General features: G+C 42.5%; 1 protein-coding gene and 1 long non-coding RNA gene across 3 annotated transcripts in view; one reads left to right on the top strand and one right to left on the bottom strand.

Annotated features, from left to right (window-relative positions):
- The window catches only part of RCOR1 (REST corepressor 1), a 143,919-nt gene extending 130,710 nt beyond the window's left edge, over positions 1-13,209 (top strand). For both annotated transcript variants that reach the window (XM_080986562.1, XM_080986561.1), the window contains exons 10-12: positions 1,630-1,687; positions 4,714-4,943; positions 6,892-13,209. In XM_080986562.1, the coding sequence (XP_080842688.1) occupies positions 1,630-1,687; positions 4,714-4,943; positions 6,892-6,933 (330 nt within the window). In that variant the 3' untranslated portion in view covers positions 6,934-13,209. The remainder of the gene's footprint in view (positions 1-1,629; positions 1,688-4,713; positions 4,944-6,891) is intronic.
- Positions 7,154-20,333, bottom strand: LOC308470567. The gene is made up of 2 exons (XR_013982481.1): positions 17,145-20,333; positions 7,154-15,226 (listed from the first exon to the last, which is right to left on the bottom strand). It is a non-coding gene; the product is annotated as an uncharacterized lncRNA (long non-coding RNA).
- Between the last annotated feature and the right edge of the window lie 489 nt (positions 20,334-20,822).

The following is a 20,822-nucleotide window of genomic DNA, read 5'->3' as shown; positions in this document are numbered from 1 at the left end:
GAGCATCTATGTGCACTTCTGCGTAACCAGAGTTCTGGTCTATGTCTGGACTCTGAGCACCACTTGCTGGGAATTGCAGGCTACTGTTCTCATACTCCCCTTGCAGGCTTTCCCCCAGGCATCGCTGGTTAGTTATTGTAAGAACTAGATGGCCCACTGGCTTTGATCCAACAGACTCATCTTACATTCCCGTGAACTATGGTTAGCTTAAACTATGGTTTGTTCAAACACGTTGGGATCAGACCATGTCACGATCCTGGTGCCAGATTGAATGGAGAAGCCCCCCGTGAGTATAGCCAGCTCCCCCTCGAGACTTTCTCATATGAGACAAGGAGTTCAGGGTTTTGTTTTGTTTTTAATGATTTTATAGGTTGTGTGGCTTTGTTTCTGAATCTGATCATTCTACATGGTTTTGTATGCGTTGTGGTATTTTATACATTGTGACTTGCAGTTATTTTGATTCATCATAGTTTAGTAATTATTGACAGGTAGGTAGGTAGCCGTGTTGGTCTGCCGTAGTCGAAACAAAATAAAAAAAAAATCCTTCCAATAGCACCTTAGAGACCAACTAAGTTTGTTATTAGTATGAGCTTTTGTGTGCATGCGCATGTATCTGAAGAAGTGTGCATGCACACGAAAGCTCATACCAGTAACAAACTTAGTTGGTCTCTAAGGTGCTACTGGAAGGAATTTTTTTTTTAATTATTTATTGCAATTGTTAAGAGTGAACTTCTGTTTAATCATTACCTGTTAATGTTTTGAGAGTTGATTCTGTTTTTTACTATTATATTCTAATAGATCACTGAATATTACTTTGTTTGATATAAGTCTTTCCATTTCAAAGTTCCGTTTTATTATTACTTTCTGTAGTGGATCAGATTGTTATAATGTGTGTGTTCTTTGTTGCACATTTCAGTGCTGTATACCGCCTTGTGTATAGTAACATACACAAAGGTGATATACAAATTAAAAGTGAAATGAAATGTGAGGTCAGGGAGTGGAGCCAGGCTAGCAGGCATAACATTGAGAGAGCCTGACATTGAAGCTCAAGTGAGTCACCATGGACCAGTCACAAGCTCTTGGCTGAACCACTTCCCAGGGTTCTTGTGAGGATGAAAGGCAGGGTTGAATCACGTCTGCCATTTTAAGCTCCTTGGTGGAAGGGAGGGCTATAAATAAAATTTCATAGAAGCCTAGTTTTAACATGAAACTCTGTTGGGGTGGTGTTTGAAGCGAACTTGTTGGGTATGGCCACCATCGGTCAATGGCAGAGCATTGACCTTGCATGGAGAAGGTCCCAGATTCAGTGCCTGGAATCTCTAGGTTGGGCTGGAAGAGATTCCCTGAGCTTAGATCACCTGCCCACTTCCACCCCTCCTTCTTCCCTGCTGTCAGTCAGCAGTTAATTCAGATAATGAATTGCTTCTGTCGTTTGACTAAATATATTCTTTCTTTCTTTCTTACCGCTCAGAGGAATAATGGGGACTTTGTTTAACAAATGACTGTTTTCCTCTTGCAGCTCAAGCAATTTGTTCAACTTTTTCATTTGTGTACACTTGTCAGGCTCTGGGTTTGAAAGCAGATCTGTTACCTAAGTAAATGATTCCTTTTCTTTCTCGTGACACTTAGGTTACGCTGAAATGCAACGCGCGCTGGACCACCGATGAGCAGCTTCTTGCTGTACAAGGTATAGTGCCAGAAACCCATTTCTGTGCGTTGGAGGGTGGCTCTCAGGCCCCGGGGTAGTCAACGTGGAGCCCTCCAGATGTGCCGGAGACTCCCAACTCCCATCAGCCCAAGCCATCAGGATCAAAGATCAGGAAGGATGGGAGTTGTAGTTTGCCATATATAGTGGGCACCCTATTTCTTCGTGATGGGGAACTTCCACATTGATAACAAAGAATTTATCCTGTACTGGTGCAACTTCTCCAACATTTAGGTGAGGTTTTGGGTGTATCAGCGCCAGCTTCTGAGGTGTTAGGTGCAATCTATAGATTAGTTTCAAAGTGAATTCCCTTTTTTTGGCTGAGATGAGCTTAAAGGGTGGTTTAGACCAGTGGGTGGGGTTTATTTCGTAACCTATATCATGCTCCCATTGGACTTTGATTGCATTGAGGGATTTTTGTAGGGTCTTGGACTAGTATTTTGTAAATAGAAGTGTCTCACGTCGAATGCAACCGACCTGTAGAAAGGACTATGCATTGAAAACAGAGCCGTTGTATGTACCCTTGTTAACTAAAACCTTTGTTAAAAACATTTTTTAAAAGGAAAAGAAAATCAGAGAGACTTTATCTACTTTCCTACCTAATATTATCAAGAGGCTCCTGGTGTCATCATTGCATGTCTTTAGGCTTTGGGCAAAAACATTCCTCTTTATCCAGGCCTTTGGCCATTAGGTAACCTGTGGCCTGTTAAAGGTGTTTGGGACTGACAGTTATTATGATTGTTTTTATTATTATGCTATCTATTACTGTGCTTTTATGTTCTTCTTATGATGCCCTGTAAAATGTTTAATGTTGTACGCTGGGATTTTTTGATAAAGGGCTGTATATAAATCATCATCATCATCATCATCATCATAATACTTACTGTAAACCATCACGGTAGTTTGGAGGGAGTCTGGTTTGCAATCTACGGTTGAGGTTGCTCTGTGATAGCTCAGCTCTGGCTCCACCCAGGTAGCGATGCCCAATGCAGTTTCGCAAGTCACAGGTGGAGTTGGCTAGCAAAAAAAAGAGGCCTATACATTTGTAGCACTATTCATTATGAACATTCACTCAAAGGACTTTTAGCTAGGAGCTAAGTGGCACCTTAAACCCAGGTTATGGGCTCAACAATGGAATGTCCAGGCACGCTTTTTTAATAACTAAGAATACAAAGCTGAAAAGGAATGAACTGCAGCTGAAATACTACGTTAATTTTTCACATGGTCTAGTCCTTCTCCTGCCCACCCCCCTAATATTCTTAAGAGGGTCTCTTCTCCAGTTTTCAGAGAGTAGCTGGAAGTGGGGAGGCAGAAAAAGGTCCTCCTTTCCTTCCACTATGCAGCTTTAATCTGAAATCTTAGGCACAGTACTGCGCCGAGAGCTCAGAAACTGCTTGGGTTGATGAAATTCCCCATCGCAGAATGCGCCTAGAACGATGGGAGTTTCGAACACTGGATGAAAGTGTTGGGGCCAAGCACACTTCTAAGGGGAAGGCATTTCTCAAGGAGAACATCCCTGCAGAAAAGGCACTTTCTTGGACCACAGCGTAACCCGTCTCCCACAACAGTGGTGAACAGAGAGGACAAGTATTGGTTGTGGTGCTTTGGGTCTGTTTACTTCTGTTTTCAGTAAAGTTTGACTGATATTTTACAAGTTCTTATTAGCTAGCATAGAAAAGTGGGGGGGGGGGATTGGAGATAAAACAAAAAGCACGCAGCTTGCATAGATCCGCTTTTCTTTGTGCATTATATATATATATATATATATATATATATATATATATATATAGTGCATGCAGTCCTGGTTGCATTTCTTAAATCTTTTTTCTGACTTTTAAAGTTAGTTGCCTAACAATGGTGACGAATTTTATTTGTTCCATTCATACTTAGTAGCGCCTGTCATGCGTTTGATGCAATGCAGTCCTAAGTATTGTCGGGCCAGGAACAATTTCAAAATTTTATTTTGTGTTTATCGTTTCGTTTATATGCCCACCCTTCATTAAGAAATCTCAAAGCTGTTCACAAATTGTCATACAGATAAAAGAACGCAGAATAAATAATGAAACACACTGAAAAAGAAACGACCTGCAAACCATGGCGTAAATTTCGAACGGCTTCACATAAAAAACCTATAGTCAGAAAAGATCTGGAGACCCAGAAAATGTATATCAAAAGGGCTCAAAACCCTGGGTGAAAAGTTGCACCTTAAGTTGTTTGTGGAATTGAAAGCTCAAAGTCGCAGAGAGTTCCATAAGGAGGGTCCTGCTTGACCTTATGATATTTCCAGTGTTTGCTATAAAATATTTATGAAATCTGTTTTAAACAGAGTGTGCTGCTATTGAGAAGGCCACCTTGAGCATAGCCCCCTGGCGTGACCATGGGCAGGATCCTCTTCAAAGATAATAAAATCAGAGTTGTAGAGTTGGCAGGGGAACTCTGAGGATCATTTAGTCCATCCCCCTGTAATTCAGGAATCCCAGCACACAGTCCCCCCACCCACTCACCATACTGGACTTGGGTGATCTTGGGCCAGTGGAGAGGATGAAATGGGGGTGAATGCATACTGCTCTCAGCACTTTAGAGGATGATGGGAAGGATAGAAACGTAATGTAACGTAGGACACAGTGTCCCAACAATACAAATTCAAGCATCACGTGTCTAATAATAATAATAATAATAATAATAATAATAATTTATTATTTCTACCCCGCCCATTTGACTGGGTTTCTCCAGCCACCCTGGGCGGCTTCCAACAAAGATTAAAAATACATTAAAATGTCACACGTTAAAAACTTCCCTAAACAGGGCTGCCTTCAGACGTCTTCTAAATGTCAGGTAGTTGTTTATCTCTTTGACATCTGATGGGAGGGCGTTCCACAGGGCGGGTGCCACTACCAAGAAGGCCCTCTGCCTGGTTCCCTGTAGCAATAATAATAATTCATTAAAACTTTAAAGGCTTCCATTATTGCGCTGATAATAACCTTAGCACCTCTTCTCCTTTTCTCTAGCCATCAGGAAATACGGTCGAGATTTTCAGGCAATCTCTGATGTGATTGGAAACAAGTCTGTGGTGCAGGTGAAGAACTTTTTTGTAAATTACCGGCGGCGTTTTAACATAGACGAAGTCCTACAGGAGTGGGAAGCAGAGCATGGCAAAGAAGAGACGAATGGAACTAGTACGCAGAAACCTGTAAAGTCGCCAGATAATACCATTAAAGTTTCCGAAGAAGAAGATGAGGTAGGAGGGATATAACTTGAGTTCAATCTTGATTTAGTTCCCAAAAACTTGACAATCGGTTCCTTGGCAGAACCGGCTCCTTTTCGGATGGTGTTTTGCTAACATTATTACTTAGCGGTGTCATTTGGAAGCTGGCCAGTCATATATTATCAGCTAACTGCCTGTGGTTTTGACATGTTTGGAGAACGTCAAATATTCACTGGAGCCAAGGATAGCCTTGAGGCCAGCAAAACGAAGCAAAAGTTTGCTCTGCGGCAACTTTTTAACATAGGATGCTCAGAGAATAGCAAAAAAAGAAAGAAAAAAGGTCATTCTGGGTTCGGCGTGTATCTTATTTATTTATATTTTATTTTGTAGACTTTAATCCTACCTGGCAGAATTAAAGCCTGCTTTCCAACTGCTATTCCGCAAATTGGGTTGCATTTGAAAAGAAAAAAATGAAAGCACAAGTTAAATTATCTTGGCAACAATAAAACTATAACAGGGACAGATTAAAATAGAAAGTTGGCAGCCTCCAAAGATTGTGTGTGGCTAACCTGGGGGCGTCTAGCATGTACATGGAAGATCATTGTCTTTCTCAGGTCTGATTTAAACGCACTGTCCACCAAGAACTTTCTTTGTGACTCCGCGTCAAAATTTTGTTGAGTTTTCTGTAAAATCTGTGACAAGAAAGTGGCTGGTGGAGGCCCTTGGGGGTAATGCGTCTCCTCACATGTGAGGATGATATTTATACCCTGCCCTTCTGACTGGATTGCCCAAGCAACTCTTCTTCTTTGCAGCTTACAGATAAAAAGAAGAATCGCTTAAAACATAGAAGAAACAATCATTAAGAAACAATTGAACATTAATAGAATTAAAACTATACACACACATAGAATCTGTTTAAAACATGCAAATAATTATGGCAAAAACAGCGCAGCACCAACCCTTTAGTTAAAAGCAGTCCGTTCCCAAAGTCTGGTTGCTATTGACAGAAACAGTGAAAATCAATTCGTTTATTCTTGACGTTGTTCAAATGATGGCAGATCTTATGGCGGCTTGTGGGAGTGAGGTGCCTTCCTCAGTGGGGTGATACCTGTGTTTTTGGGCAATGTGCTTTGCGTTGGGCTTCCCTGAAGCTCCCTTTGGGAGTTCCCACTGCAGCCTGCTTTGTCATAGAAGCAGGGAGAACCAAGACTCATTTGCCTGCCATGGTGGCAGCTGGACAAGCATGCGATTTACTTCCAAGCAAAATTCAAGTTCTGGTTTTGACCTTCCAAGATCTTAGGTGGCCTAGGACTCACATGTCTCAGAGGGTGCATGTCTCCATATGACTCCCCTCCCAGTAGGGGGGAGCCTCGCTCATGAGTTCTCTCCATGGAATGTTGATTTCCTGGGAAAGTGCACCCGAACACTTTCGTTTCTCTGATGTGTCAGGCCCAATTTCTAAAGCTTCCCTTTCTAACGAGTTCGGATGGCGCTCGACTTTTTCATATCGTTTCTCTCCCCCTACCCTGTTTCATTGCTTTGTGAGCTTGATGTGCGTGCGGCTTTTATATTTGTTTTGACTCTATTATGGAATATCTCGAGTGTTGTGCATGAGACATAATAGACATTTATAAATCTAGGGCCCAGGGGGGTTTGAGGATGACATTCCTGCCTCATCTCCCTCCCTTCTCATGTTCTGCTGAAAGCCGTGCCATTGACAAGAGTGGCAATGCAACTTGACGTTTCAGCTTTCTGTTTGTTTATGAATATTGACTGAGAAATCCGTGAATGATGTCTCGGAGCAGACGGGAACTGCCAGCTCCTTGCTCTCAATTCAGCCATCTGTGGGTTTCCCCCCTCCCCTCATTTTGGTGCCTGCTACCTTTGATTCCTTGGGGACAGGATACGAGGCTTGGAAATCTGACCTCTGTGTGAGTCGTCCGATTTTAATGTTGTGTCTCCCTTCTCTTTTCTCCTCCAGGCAACTTCTGTTTTGGATGTCAGATATACATCCGCATCATGAGAAACTCAGGTAGCCTAGAACAATGTTGATGTTTTGACTACTGTTGGTTATCCATGATATCAGGTATTAGCAAAACCTCAAGACAGCCATCATATCTCCGTGGACAAGCAGCTATTACCAAAAAGAGAGAGAGAGAAGAAGAAGAAGAGAACAAATCACAAACCAAGGCAAAAACACTTCTGTTCCTGTGCTACATTTGCCTTAATTTTCTCCTCATTCCTCCATACTGCCTCCATTTGCTCTTCTGCAGTTCCTGGGAGAAGCTCTCTGCCCTTCAACAGCACCCAACTTCAAAGCATTAGCTTCTCCTTGAGCCATCTACGTGCCGGCATGCAAAAAACCTCTTACCAGCCAGCTCTCCTCCCCCTCCTGCTCCTCCCCCCGCTCAGAGGTTGACCCCTAAAACCAGGGGTGTTTCTTGCTCCCTAGTAGTATGTATTTCTGTACGGACTTGTGTGGTTTCAGCTTACTTTATGGTGTAATCATTATTCTTACAGTGACATTTTAAAATCTTTTTCTTTTTCTTTAAAAAAAATTATATACATACATATATATATGAATGAACTCTCCATCAAAAACATGTATTGAGCATGTGCTAGGATGGCCTGGTGGCTTCTCTGAAGTCAGGGAACATGGCAAGTAGGTGGGATTTCAGGGCTGCAAGCGGTAGACCACCCGCCTCCTAGCACACACAGAAGCTGTATTCTGCTCCTTTTTATTTTTAAAGAAAACTCCGTTCTTAGTTGTGATTTCTATTATCGTCATTATTATTGTCGTAATGGACCTTCTTACTTAGTGCAAAAGGGAATGTGCAGCCTATAACCTGCTTTGGAACAATCTGTTGGTCAATCGATGTATATGCACCCAAACCCCCGTGTTCTTTCATTATAACCTCCCAGCGAATGCTGACACAGCTGAGTTCCTTTGACCGTCTTAAGGGGTTAGGGCAAAAGCAGCAGCCTTTGCCATTCGCTCCGGGGTTCTTCTGCATCTGTTTGATACTTCTGTCGTCTTAAGGAAGGGACTTGGCGCCCCACCGAAGTGAACAGAGGCTGCACAGTCTCTGCGCTTGGCAAATGGCTTGCTTGGCCATGACATTGCGATGCAAATTAGGATAGAGAGCTTCAGTCCTTTAAAATGTGTGTTTGAACAGAAGGGACACACACACACACACACCCTGTCCCCTTTCTCCCACCCCAAGAGCTCCTTCAAGCTGCTGTCGCTTAGTTCCTTCCAACACGCGGAGCCCAGCTGTGTGGCAAAGGCCGTTGTGGCAAGTTCCACTTCCTAGGAGCTGGGGTGGAGCTGGCTTGAGGAAGAGAGGTTGGAGGTTCCTCCTCCTTAGAGGAGTATGGAGGCGGCGTGGGTACCAAAGGAGCCCTTCAGCTGAAAGATGTAGGACGTAGCGTTCTTAAATATTTTCATTAGCTGTAATAACGATGCAAAATTAAATAATTTTAATCAGGGATGTCCAGGGGTTAATTTATGTGTGCGTGTTTTTAGTCGACTTCATTGCCACAGTACCCTTAACGTAGAAATCAATTTCAAATAAAGTTGCAACCTCAATATGCACGGCTTTTTGAGACGCTGAGGGCGAAGGGGGGGGGGATTAATTTGCAATTTAATAAACCTACCGCTCGTTGGACGGAAAAAGAGCTATCTTTAATACTTTTCTCTTACCATGCCCTTTTTTACGGCAGCAGCTGCAAATGTACATGTGCGCCCTTCGCTGGTAGTCACGCTGAATTTGAAATTTGCCTCTGCCTTCTAAAGTTGACACACACAAACCCTGCCTACGAACTAACCTGCCGATCAAAGCTTGCTGTCCTAAGACACGTTCTGTTTGGTACACCAAACGCCACTGCAAATATATGGGGGAACAGGTCTTCTAGTAATAACCCTTGTTTCCTGAGGTAATGTAAACGCCTTATTTTTGGAAGGGTCTGTCCCTTCTGTTTTGATAATTAAAAATATATGCCGTTAAAGCACAACAAGTGGCTTATTCCTTACGACATGCATTAGCCAGTGTAAGCATTTTAACCATTGTGGTGTACTTAGGTGGTTCTGAAGCTTTTTAAAAATATAATAATATAACAGTAATAATAACTGGGGACTTCTACTATGCATGAGAAGGCAGAACTGCACTTTATCATAATTTTCAGTGGCTGAAACCACAAGGGAATTGCAATCGGCTGGTAGACAAATTTCATTGAAAATAATAGCCCAACCAGCTGCCCATTTTGCCCTGATTGCAGGGATGAAGGACCTTGTGGTCCTTCAGATGGTGTTGGACCTTAGCTCCCATCATGCCTGACCTTGCTGGCTAGGGCTGATGGGAACTGTAGTCTTGCCAAATGTGGCAAGCAACAGGTTCCCCGGTCCCTAGCATAGCGGATCCTGAACAGCCAAGATCAAGACTAATTCTAGCCACTTGGAAGCACCTTTTAAACAAGACTTGCTTCATAGCAGCTGCCTGATGGTGAAATGTTGGAGAAGTCGGGATATATAATGTTGCTTGTTTTCTTATCCAGGGTTCAAAACAAGAGGAGAATACATAGATAACACCAAAAATCATAAAGAAACAATAAAGCTTTTGAAAAACAACGCCAGCTAGTCTGAGAAACAGGGAAATTGAAAAACACTAGCGCGCAAATGACAAAATCTTGGCCTCCTTCCTTTACTCCTAAGTGACACCTCCTTGTGCCTGAGCTATCTGATCTAGATTACGATCTCTGGGATCCATTTCTTCCCCTTCTTTAAATCCTCATCTATCCATATTGAATTGAGTCTGTTCCCTGCCAGGCAAGCTTGTAGAAAGTAGCTGCTTCCAAGAGACGTGGTGAAGAATAATTGGCGTGTTTTAACAATGTTCTACATTAAAAAGGTTATGGGTTTGGATTTCCACCTAGTAATTTATTTATTTTTAAAAACAACAACCCTGGCCTGTCCTTTTTTAAAAATCGAGCCACAGCACTAGGCAGTGTGCAATTTTATATTTTTAAAGAAAATCTATGTAAATGTTTTATATTAAATTAGCAAAGGATATAATAGCCAGGTTGGTTTGAACGGTCTGCCTCAAATCCATACTGTCGGAGAGCTGAAAGGTATGATCATGTGATGTATATGTTGCTGGACATTTGAGATTGCTGGTTGGGAGAGATTTGAAAACACTTCCACGTAGAGAACTTTCATGCCAGAGAGTGAGGCCAGAACATGTTAAGATTGTGTCTCTAGGGAGCATTTATGTCGAGTAACCTCTCCTCTACAGCTGAAGTGGTACAGTCTTGACAGTGGACCTGCTGATCATGTGGTTTAACTCAGAGTACAAGCCTGTTTCACTGTTCCCTTCAGAAAAAGATCGGGTTTTGGCTTGATCCCTATCCCAGGAAGAGAAATCATGTCTTTGCCTCTTCATGATTACCTTATTGTAAACCTGAATACAATAAAACATGACACTGAATTCCCCTCCCCACCATTAATTGAATATCACCTGCAACTGTTCCAGTATGAAACGGGGGAAATATTATTAACTTTCGGTTGTTTTCTTTGTTTCATAGTCTTGTCTCCTATATGGAAAAGCTTAACCTTTCAGTTCAAGCATTCACGTTCCGAGGCACCACGTTCTGATTTAGAAAGGTCCACAAAGATTGCTACATTACATGTAATATTTGCTTAAATTTTGTTTCCTTAAACTATCAGTGTGGATGTTATAATTATATATATTTTGTGGAAGATGGGAAGTTTTCGTTTCCTTCTAAGTATAAGTTATTGTGCAACGACAGCTTCGCTACGACAAAAAGTGGTACTTTTTTATTAAAAAAAAGACTTTTAGTTTTAGAAATCTTAACAAATGTACACATGCACCATAATTTTACATTTGTTCTATTTAATTTTTAAGTATAGTTGTGTAACATGCCAGTACATTTTTCTCCCCATTTCTTCCCAACCTGCTCTGCTTATCCATCAGGATTCCTTGTTTATTTGAATATTGTATCCTAACTGGTCTGAAACATGGCGATCGAACTCTTTAATCTAGAGCCAAGGGAAGACGAGATATTTGCAAGAGACGTTGTATGTTGAACTTAACACAACTTAGGGAAATGTTGTACAATCATATGCTCAGCAGCCAGTGCAAAGCAGCCATAAGGGTTGCCCTCGTACATATTTCAGGGATTTATTTCGTTTTGTGTTGTTGTTTTTTTTGCAGATTCCCCCTTTGAAACGCATCTGTGTGTTGAGGAGGGAGGGAATTGTAGTCCTTGGCCCCGATCCCTGACCTTCATGCAGCTCCTCCCCCATCCCTGTTTTCCAGGGGTTGGCAGAATGTGTGCAAAAGGGCTTATGCTCATGCACAGATCTATGGAGTCTTCAGTGTGAGTAGGGACATTGCACAGCCAGGCTCTTTGATCGTGCGGATAGAAGCCGTCTGTGTATAGACGCCCTTTTCATACATTCTGCTGAAGACAGATTGAGGGGCAAGATGACTGGCCATTTTAACTGCTCTTCCACTCCATGTAGTCAGCATATGCATGGAGGGAAGGTGGAGAAGAAGGTCAGGCTCTGCCTTCTAGTCTACTAGTCGGCGCGTTGTCTGGCAACCTGCCTTGCAATACCGCCCAGGAAGTCAGGGGTCTCCTCCATGCAGCTCCCAGAAAGGTCAGGTAGGACCAGAGAACCGATGGCGCCCATCCTCGATCCTGGAGGTGATAATTTTGCCCTCCTGTTCCACAGCCCCAAGTGGCCCACTGCAAAGATGTACCAGGAATTCCAAACAGAATGATCTCTGTTCCAATGCCAGACAACACCGTGTTCAAACGTTCTGATAGATGAGTCGCTGAGTCCCATGCACGGTGTCTGCAGTGGCCTCCTGGCAGGGATTGATGTATGGGGTTGCTGTTTTTCTCAGAAGCTTAATCCCATGTGAAGTAGTTTGTCATGTGGCATTGGTAGGCCAGGGAACGGATGCCGTTTGAGAAGAAAAAATGGAAAAAATATAAGGCTCGCTTGAGTTCCAGAAATGACATTGGCTGTTGCGTGCATCTTGAAGTTGGGTAAAAATGGTAGCAGGTATTTTACAACTTTTTTGAGGGAAAGAGGAGGGATCTATCCTCAAATCGCCATCCTAGCCAGCAGTTTTGTTACTATTTATGGCCCGGCTAAAATATGTCCGTTGTCATTTAACTCTTCGCTTTCGTTTAGATTCTCTCTCACACTGCATGTTGTGTACCAGATATGATCCAAGCATTGCTTTTAAATAACCTGATTTCCTTTCAGTGTAGACGAGTGTAAAAGGCTTTACTAATTTTGGAAGTTTCCGTTTTAAAATGGCAAAGTTTAATCCTCTTGGGACATTTTTAAAACTTGAACAAGGTAAAAACAAAAACAAAATCAGTGTCCCTGTTTTTATGAGTTTCAATTAGCTGTAGTCTGTGTTCTTAGCTTGTCAAAACCGAGCCATCTTGTGCAATGCCCTAGAATACCCTGAGACCCCTTCGGCTACTCCCTGAAAAAAATGCAGCTTTTTTTGTGTGTGTCTCTGGGCACATCCCACTTGCAAGGATGATGATGCATAGCCTCCATTCGTTTCAGTGGTGCTTGAGCTGGAATCCTTTCCTTGCAAGCATCCCTGAAACAGAAGCAGCACCTGTTGGATAGCTGCCTCTGTGGGCAGCAAAGCACAGTTAGCAGCGAAAGCGACAGTTCTGAAGAGAGAAGGTCAGTATATGTCTGGGCATGTTGTATATTAATGAGTGTTTACATTCATATTCTCCTCAAATTTAAATTTATACTGGAGTGTATAGTTATTCCATTATGTAGATTTTATCAATTTTGTTAAATTCTCATAGACCGCTTACAAGGTCAACCCCCCCCCTCCGGACTTTCTGATGATTAAGGTTAAGTTTGCAAATATAATAAAATTCTGTATTAGCCTTTGAAGTGATACAATTATGCATCAGGGGTAGGTTTTTTTTAAAAGTATGTATTGATAATGCTGTTGTAAGTAATATTATTCATCTCTCTCTCTCTTTTCTTTCCCTCCCTGCACATTATTTAGTACATTTAACTGTGATGAATGGTCATAGAATTATAAAACTGCTTAGCCACTGAAAATAATAGTTTTTCCTCCCCTACCCCTTGAATTATCATTTTACTGTAAGAGGAATTATGGCGGGGAGGGGAACTCGTGATTCTTTTCTGAAACTCTGCACAGTTCATTTTTCTATTATTTCCAATGTTTGCTGACATGAAATTAAATAAACAAAAAACAAAACTCAAGCCATTGATGTGATGTACTGTGTGCTTAAAAGCCTCATCATTCCAAAATGGATAGGACTTGAGAATTGATTGCTTGTCCAGCGTGATTGGTGCCTCACTCTGTGAGGGACACAGGCCTGTTACAGGTATCAGCAGCCAACACTTGAGGTGACCGAGATTATTATGGCCTGTCCTTAAGAGCCAAACCAAAAGAAGCAGACCTCTTCTTTCCTAATAAGTCCCTTCTTGTAATCAATATGCAACTTCTATTTATCCCATACTTAGGCTGTGTACACAGTACCTGCTTACAGTGCAGTTAAGCCATTCTTCTTACTTTGGATTGAGGCTGCTTTTCATAAGGAGAGACAGGATAGATCCAGATTCTGGCTCACGGGATTTGTAAAGGCCGCTCCTGCCAGACAAACACAATGTGTTCTCGGGGAATAGCGTTGTGAGTGTTTGCAGAGCGAGTCTGCGGTTTCCATTGATTCCCATGAGGAAAATTCTATTGCGTTCCCGAATACGGGATTCGGGCTCCAAGATAAGGAATAAAGCACCAGGACCACCCTTTAAAACCTTGTAAAAGGCAAACAAGGAAGGGGAAAATATGCTCTCTTATATGCCCAATCTCTCCTCCTCCATCCCTGTGGGCTGCCACAGACCCGCAAAACAAAAAAGCAAGGCTTGTTTAAGGCGGCTTATTTGTTTACAGTACTACATGCAGGTTCAGCTGTTTGGATAGCTGAATCTGTGGTGTGTCTAGTGAGGTTTGGGTACAAATTCCTCATATTTGGACAGGTGAATTTTTTGTATAACGAGCGTTTGGATTGCACAGCACTTCCCAAACCAGTGACGGAAGTGTGTACACAGCCTTGGTCTTCTCTTTCCTCTGGCCATATAAGAAAGAGCTGTGGGTCCAGGGAGAAGCCAGAAGTGAGGAAACTCACGACAATGAATGCACACGCTAGTCGCTCCTGACAGAACCATCACTGGCCTGAGAGAACTCTTGGGCTAAGTGAGGCTGCCAGCACCTCTTCTTTTCAAGACGTAGCAGAACATAATCCTGTTTCAATGTCTTCCTTCAAAACAAAACAAAACCCCCAAATAGGCTTTAAATGTCATTAAAGGCTTTATTCCCATTCACCTCTTCATATGTGTAAGACATTTCACTTCAATAATACACACCATGTCCTCCTAAACTGCTATCACTATTCCAGATGGCAACACACTTCTGCATTACTTAAAACAAGGATGTTCTATCAATTGTCAGAATATTCCAAGCAAGCTCTTGATTCTCTCGTGAGTGTTTTGGATAACCAGGAAAGATCACTCTTGGGCTGAAGAGTAATGCTGTATCCAATAATCCTTTAAAAAAATCTCTATTATTTATCCAATAAATTTTAGCAAGGCTACAGTTCCACCGTAATCCCTCAGATTATGCTGTCAATATACATTAGGACAGTCGCACAGTTCATTCAGTCTCGCAGGGGCTCATTATGGTTGTAACATATAGACTATTATTTCTTATTTTAGGTCAACACGTACAGAAGATGCATCCTACAGAAATGACAGTTTTGCCACTGGGAAGTGATTTTCCTTCCTTGCCGTGTATAGAGATCCAGTCTTGTACCCCGCAGGCTGCAAACTCACACTTTTAATTCACAAATTTAGCATTGCGTCTGCAAACATAGAAGCATTTGATTTAAACCATTGAAACGTCCCATTTTCAGACCATTTAAGAAATTAGGGTATCAGATTATGGGCTACTATAGGCTGACTGGCAGTTCTGGAAGTTGCCCAGAAATTATGATTACCAGACTCTTGATTCCTACCACTGAGGTCCCCAGCCCTTTTGTTGATGTCTTCTTCTGGGTTCATGGGGAAAGGTGGAAAGGCTGACTGGTGGCTGCAGCCCCTAAGAGAGCTCCTCACAAAAGAAACCCAAACGAACGTATTACTCATGTGTAGGACATACCCCCATACAGACCAGAGTCAGTGAAGGTGGGGGCAAAGGGGGCACTATCCTACAAACATCAGCCTGCTCTCTCTCTCTCTCTTTTTAAATGATATTTATTGAAAAAATTTTAGAATTACAAAAGAGAACAAAGCAGAAAAAGAGAAAGAAAAAACAAAGAAAAAACAAACCACATCAAACAATACAAATTCAAAAAACAAAATACACCACATTCTTTAAACATTTTTGCTAAAGCCAAGTAATTTCGTTCCAACATTTTTCTAACATTCATCAATTTTATAAAACAAACCATAGTAGTAAAAAAAAGAAATAAAAACAATCCAATCTTCATCCAGCGTCCCTTCCTCCTGGTCCCGGGTTTTGTCAGTCCTTATTATCCCATCGATCTAGCGCATTAACCTGGTAACCTTGTATCCGAGGCCCTTAAGTCTCTTCCATGTCCCTTCCGCGGCTCTTCTTCATATTTATAGTTGTATTTTCCTTTGTCTCCTGCTCCTTTCACTCGTGGGAACTCCAGCTTAACAATGTTTTTGACCCTTCTCGACAAATCAGCCCCTTTTCCATAGTCCACACTAAACTCCATGTGGTATTTAAGAACATGTTTCAAAATCCCTCCAAAATTTAGAGCCCCCACAACCCCAAACATCTCACGGCCCATTGCCAGACTTGAAAAGTCCAAAAATCCCTGCATAGGGGGGTCTATCCAACCCCCCATTTCCAAACCAAACCAAACTTTATCTTTCCAAATTGGCTTTTTCCAAGTTCATTTGTCAAATCCAAAAGCTCATGTTCCTGCTGGGCCACAGCTCCCTCCATCTCTGGCGCCCAAGATTCAGCAACATCCTCTTCCCTCATCTGTTCTGCCAGGGCACACTCCTGATTTAATTCCTGGGTGGGCTCCATATAATTTCCCACTGCCTGTTCAAAATTTCTGATCGCATCAGTCATCAAGTCCGTCTTCTCATGTAGCTGTTCCAGTAGGGCATTTGTTTTACAGAAAGCACACAACAGAGCTTCTGAATACATTGTCCTGCAAGGTCAGAAGTCTATTCCCACGATTGTAATCTGTAACAGTTGCAAGCTCCCCGGAGTTGGTTACAGTTTCACAGTCTCCCTCTAGGGGGAAAACTTCTATTTGTTCTTTCTTTTAAAGACAAGTCTAATAACAAAGTTTCCTTTTTCAGATATTTTGTCAATATTTGTTCCTTTAAAATGCGAAGGGGAACAATGGAATCAATGTTTCTCTTCTTATAGCTATCTGTCAAAAACGTTTGTCTCTGGTCAATGAGCTTCAAAAAACGTCAGTCCTGACACCCCGCTCCAGGATCAGGACGGTGGAAAGTTACTTTACTTTACACTCACTTCTGCAGGTTTAAACAGTCCGAAAAAATCCCCCCTCTTCTCCTGCTTCCAAAGGGGGTTCAACAATTTTAAATGATGAAAGTTAATCTTTTACAAGCGATTTTCTGAGCTCTAGTTTGCCATGTCTTTGCTTTAATCTATCTACAAAGAAACGGAAGGCTGACTTCCTGTTTAGACCTTCCCGTTTCAGTGCCAAATTGAGGTAAACTTTTAAGTCCAATTTTCCTTTCTGCTCGCAAGTCCTTATTTAAAGTCCAATTGTCCGAAATTTAAGTACTCACGGGTGATTATTTTAGAAGCCAAATTGTCCCAGGAAAAAGGCAGCGCTCTCCGGCAACGGCTGTGCGGCTTCGCTCCACAGAAGAAGCAGTTGACTCTCAGCACCGCGCCACTTCCCCCTCTTCGCTCCGGAGCCCGTTAATGAGTTCCTTTGCGGGTTGGGGGGGAGCTAAAGGTGCCCGCCGAGTCCCATGGTCACAGGCTTCATCCGCCTGTGATTTTTGAAAGGGTCCCCGCTTCGCCGTAGCGGAAAAGACCCGTTTCGCTTGGAGCTAGTCCCTCCAGATCAGAGGGAGTCCGCCATTGCCGATGGCGCCACCCCGGAAGTCCAAACATCAGCCTGCTCTCAGCCAGCTCCTGTTTTATGTACCTTCTTGCATATTTCAAACCTAGAAATTGACATTATCCTCCCTTTTGGAAGTCATGTCTAATTAAAAGGCTTTCATGCACAATGCAGTGTCTCAGCTACTGACTAGGCTTCCATTTGGAACATTGGAAAACATCTTCCTTGGTTGTCAGGTTCATTTCTGGACCCAATTAAAAGTGCCCGTGCCCTAAGTGACTTCGGTCACCAAATATCTGAAAAACCTCCTCCTTCCCTACTGACATGTCTTCGGTGTGAAGATCAGCAGTGGCGACCCTTTTGGTAATTCTGCTGTCCTCAGATGTTCAGAGTGCGGTTGGCCAGGAGGAGATCTATTTTGTGGCAGCCCCTAAATTGTGGGTTTCCCTCACCATAGAGGTCTCCTGGCACCTTCACTGTACAATTCTCATTGTATGCTGAAGGTGCACCTCTTTACCCTAGCCCTAGACATGTGTTGTAATATCTTTCGTGACAGAAATGTGTTTCAAACACTATTTAAATTGTTATGACTTGCCTTGGGACATTGTGATGAAGAGTAGGTGATGAAGAGTAGGTAAAAGGTAAAGGGACCCTGACCATTAGGTCCAGTCGTGACCGGCTCTGGGGTTGCGGCGCTCATCTCGCTTTATTGGCCGAGGGAGCCAGTGTACAGCTTCCGGGTCATGTAGCCAGCATGACTAAGCCGCTTCTGGCGAACCAGAGCAGCGCACGGAAACGCCGTTTACCTTCCCACCGGAGTGGTACCTATTTATCTACTTGCACTTTGACGTGCTTTCAAACTGCTAGGTTGGCAGGAGCTGGGACCGAGCAACGGGAGCTCACTCTGTCACGGGGATTTGAACCGCCAACCTTCTGATCGGCAAGTCCTAGGCTTTGTGGTTTAACCCACAGCGCCACCCGCGTCCTTGAAAGAAGAGTAGACAATACTTCAAATTGAGAACAGGGTGTTAATGGGTGATACTCAACTAAGTTTTTCTCCAAAAAAGACCCATTGAAATTAATAATGTAGGTCTAGTAATTTCCATGGGTCTACTCGATGAGTAAAACCTTGTTTTATGCCACCTAATATTATTATTAATACTAATAAGTAAATAACACTCTAGAACTGATTCATTTCAACAAAGGAACTGCATCCTCTACTGAGCCAATGTCACCCCAGTAAACGTGAGGTGAGCATACCTGGTTTTGTTCCTTTTCTAGGGGAAAGCCCAATGGATCCACAGCGGAAACAGAGCAAAACAATGGCTGCATGAATGGAGACCTGTGTTTGGCACATTAAGAGGCAATTAGAAAAGTTTCATGGGAGTGCCTATTTATTTTCTGTTAACACAATTTACCAAGTAGGTTACAAGCACTCCTGTAGATCCCTCTTATTTGCACAAACAAAAGCCTGTTGTGTTGAAAGAGGGGACAGTCTTTTCAACATAAAGCTATGGTTCACTGCAACATCCTTTTCATTTGTCTTTTCCCCTCTCTCTCTTAGCATAGTATTGCTAACGAGAGCATTGGCTTGCTCCCTTTGTGACAGGAATAGTCACAGTGCCCAGGCACTGAGTTGTACTTTTGTCTCCTTAAATGCGTTAAAGCTGATGAGCAGTTATGTTTTGACTATTGCGCATGAGCTGTAGTGCTTAAGAGTAGTTGGTGAAATAGGCAGGGGCCTCAGTGGCATAGCACATGTTTTCACATAGAACAGCAGTGGGGGACCTTTTCTGGCTCTGCGGGCCCGATCCTTATCAGGATCAGCGTGGCTGCCTACCTGTCTGTCACCTGATAGCACAATGATGCCAGGTGGCTAGGGACTTCGAGGTCCCCAAATTGGGACTTTACAGAACTACACTCAGCCAATCCAACAGGCTTTGTCTTTACGATCCATCAGTTAATGGGAAGTAGAGCCGAAGTCTGCTTTCCCTTGCAAATACACAACCAGGTTGGCAGCCATGTCTCTACCTGTCCCAGGCATGGCATGGCAACTTGTTGGGACAACTTTGTTGCTTCCTTCCAGATCTGAGCTGCTTCTTGAGCTCCTGAACCATGGCTCCTGAGCCCTGTGTCTACTGCTATGCCGGTGCCACTTCTTGCTTGAATAAATATATATTTCCTCCTTACAAATAAGAGCCTTTGCTTGTGTGTTTTAAGGCCTTCTGCATGCAGTCTTGTGTGCTTTGCTACAGACTATAGCTTTGCTATTGCTATAGCCGTCCTTTCCCTTGACAAGGATCTGTATGAGAGGAATAAAATGTTGGGGCTCGCAGAAGCCGCTGTGAAGTTAAAAGGGCCGGATGCTATGATTTTGTGTCACAACTTCACAGGGAAACCATAACAAATGACTGCATAAGAGACACAATCTGAACGCTCACCCATCAGACCTTCTCATTAGTGTCAGGTTCGGCTTTGGGCTCTGACAGCAAAAATCTGGAAGACCTGCAATGGAGAATGTTCTGCTCTCTGGGAATGCATGAGCATCGCCTGTGTGAGGGTGTTTTCAAATGGCAAAATATTGCCATAAGCTTTCAGCCAAGTAGTTGTCAATAGGCAAAAGGCAAAGGCGGGCCTGCTCATTTAGAAAGGACAATGTAATATAATACAGAACATAATCTGTCCCCTTTCCTTAATAAATTAACAATCCTTCAAAATAAAACCAACCAGTTTCTTCTATGAAGAAGAATTAGGTGTAACTGATTATATGTAGAGCATTATACTATATCTTTCTTATTGTATTTTGGGCACTATTCCCCCTTTTTTACTTTTTCTTTTCCTCTCATAACTTTTTTTTTTAAAAAAATTAAATGTTGGAGCTCTGATGCAATTGGGCTGGAAAAATTCAGGAAAGTTTGCAAAAAAGGGCTAAAAAGCTGTCACCCAGCCCAAACCTAGGACTAGCTCCTGAGCTGGTATGAATCAAAGAGAACCATAGAGTTGGAAGGGTCCCTGAGGGTCATCTATATATTATAAATGCCCTCTCACTTTTCTTAATGGTGTGGGACAATCACCTGAAATCTCTGTGCTTGACCTATGACATCCATATAGATCTGGCTACTTCTGGCTGAGAGATGCACATATTTGGATTGAAGGTAAATGAATAAAGTCCCACCAAATTGTACTGAAATATTGCCTTCCCCTGTTTCAGTCTTAGATTGGCCGCTATCTTTCCTGCAGTTGCAGCAGACCTATCATACTGAAACTGTAATAATAATAAATAATAAATAATAATAATAATAATAATTTATTATTTATACCCCAGCCATCTGGCTGGGTTTCCCCAGCCACTCTGGGTGGCTTCCAGCAAAATATTAAAATACAATAATTCATCAAATATTAAAAGCTTCCCTAAACAGAAATCTGTGTAGACAGATTCTCCGATTCCTTCCCATGCTGAACTGAGGTACCCATCTAGCTGCAATTAGTGAAAATGTTTCCAGTTCTTTAGACAGAATATCCTTGTTTGATCCTGGAAATGTCAAAATAAAAAGTTCTGGAGTGCAATTGATTGATTCAGTATTTTTTTTTGTTCTTTTGAAAGCTCTCCTGACTCAGGTGGCTTTTAGTCATTCCCCAGACAGACAGACAGAGGAACATGACGCCTTTTGGAAGTCGTGAAAGGCTATCCCTGCTGCTGGATTTCCCCATTTCCCAGTCGGATGAACCCTTTCT

This window comes from Podarcis pityusensis, assembly GCF_964106645.2.
Source record: "Podarcis pityusensis genome assembly, chromosome: 1".
NCBI lineage: Eukaryota > Metazoa > Chordata > Lepidosauria > Squamata > Lacertidae > Podarcis > Podarcis pityusensis.
This window is presented reverse-complemented; position numbering and strand designations above follow the sequence as displayed.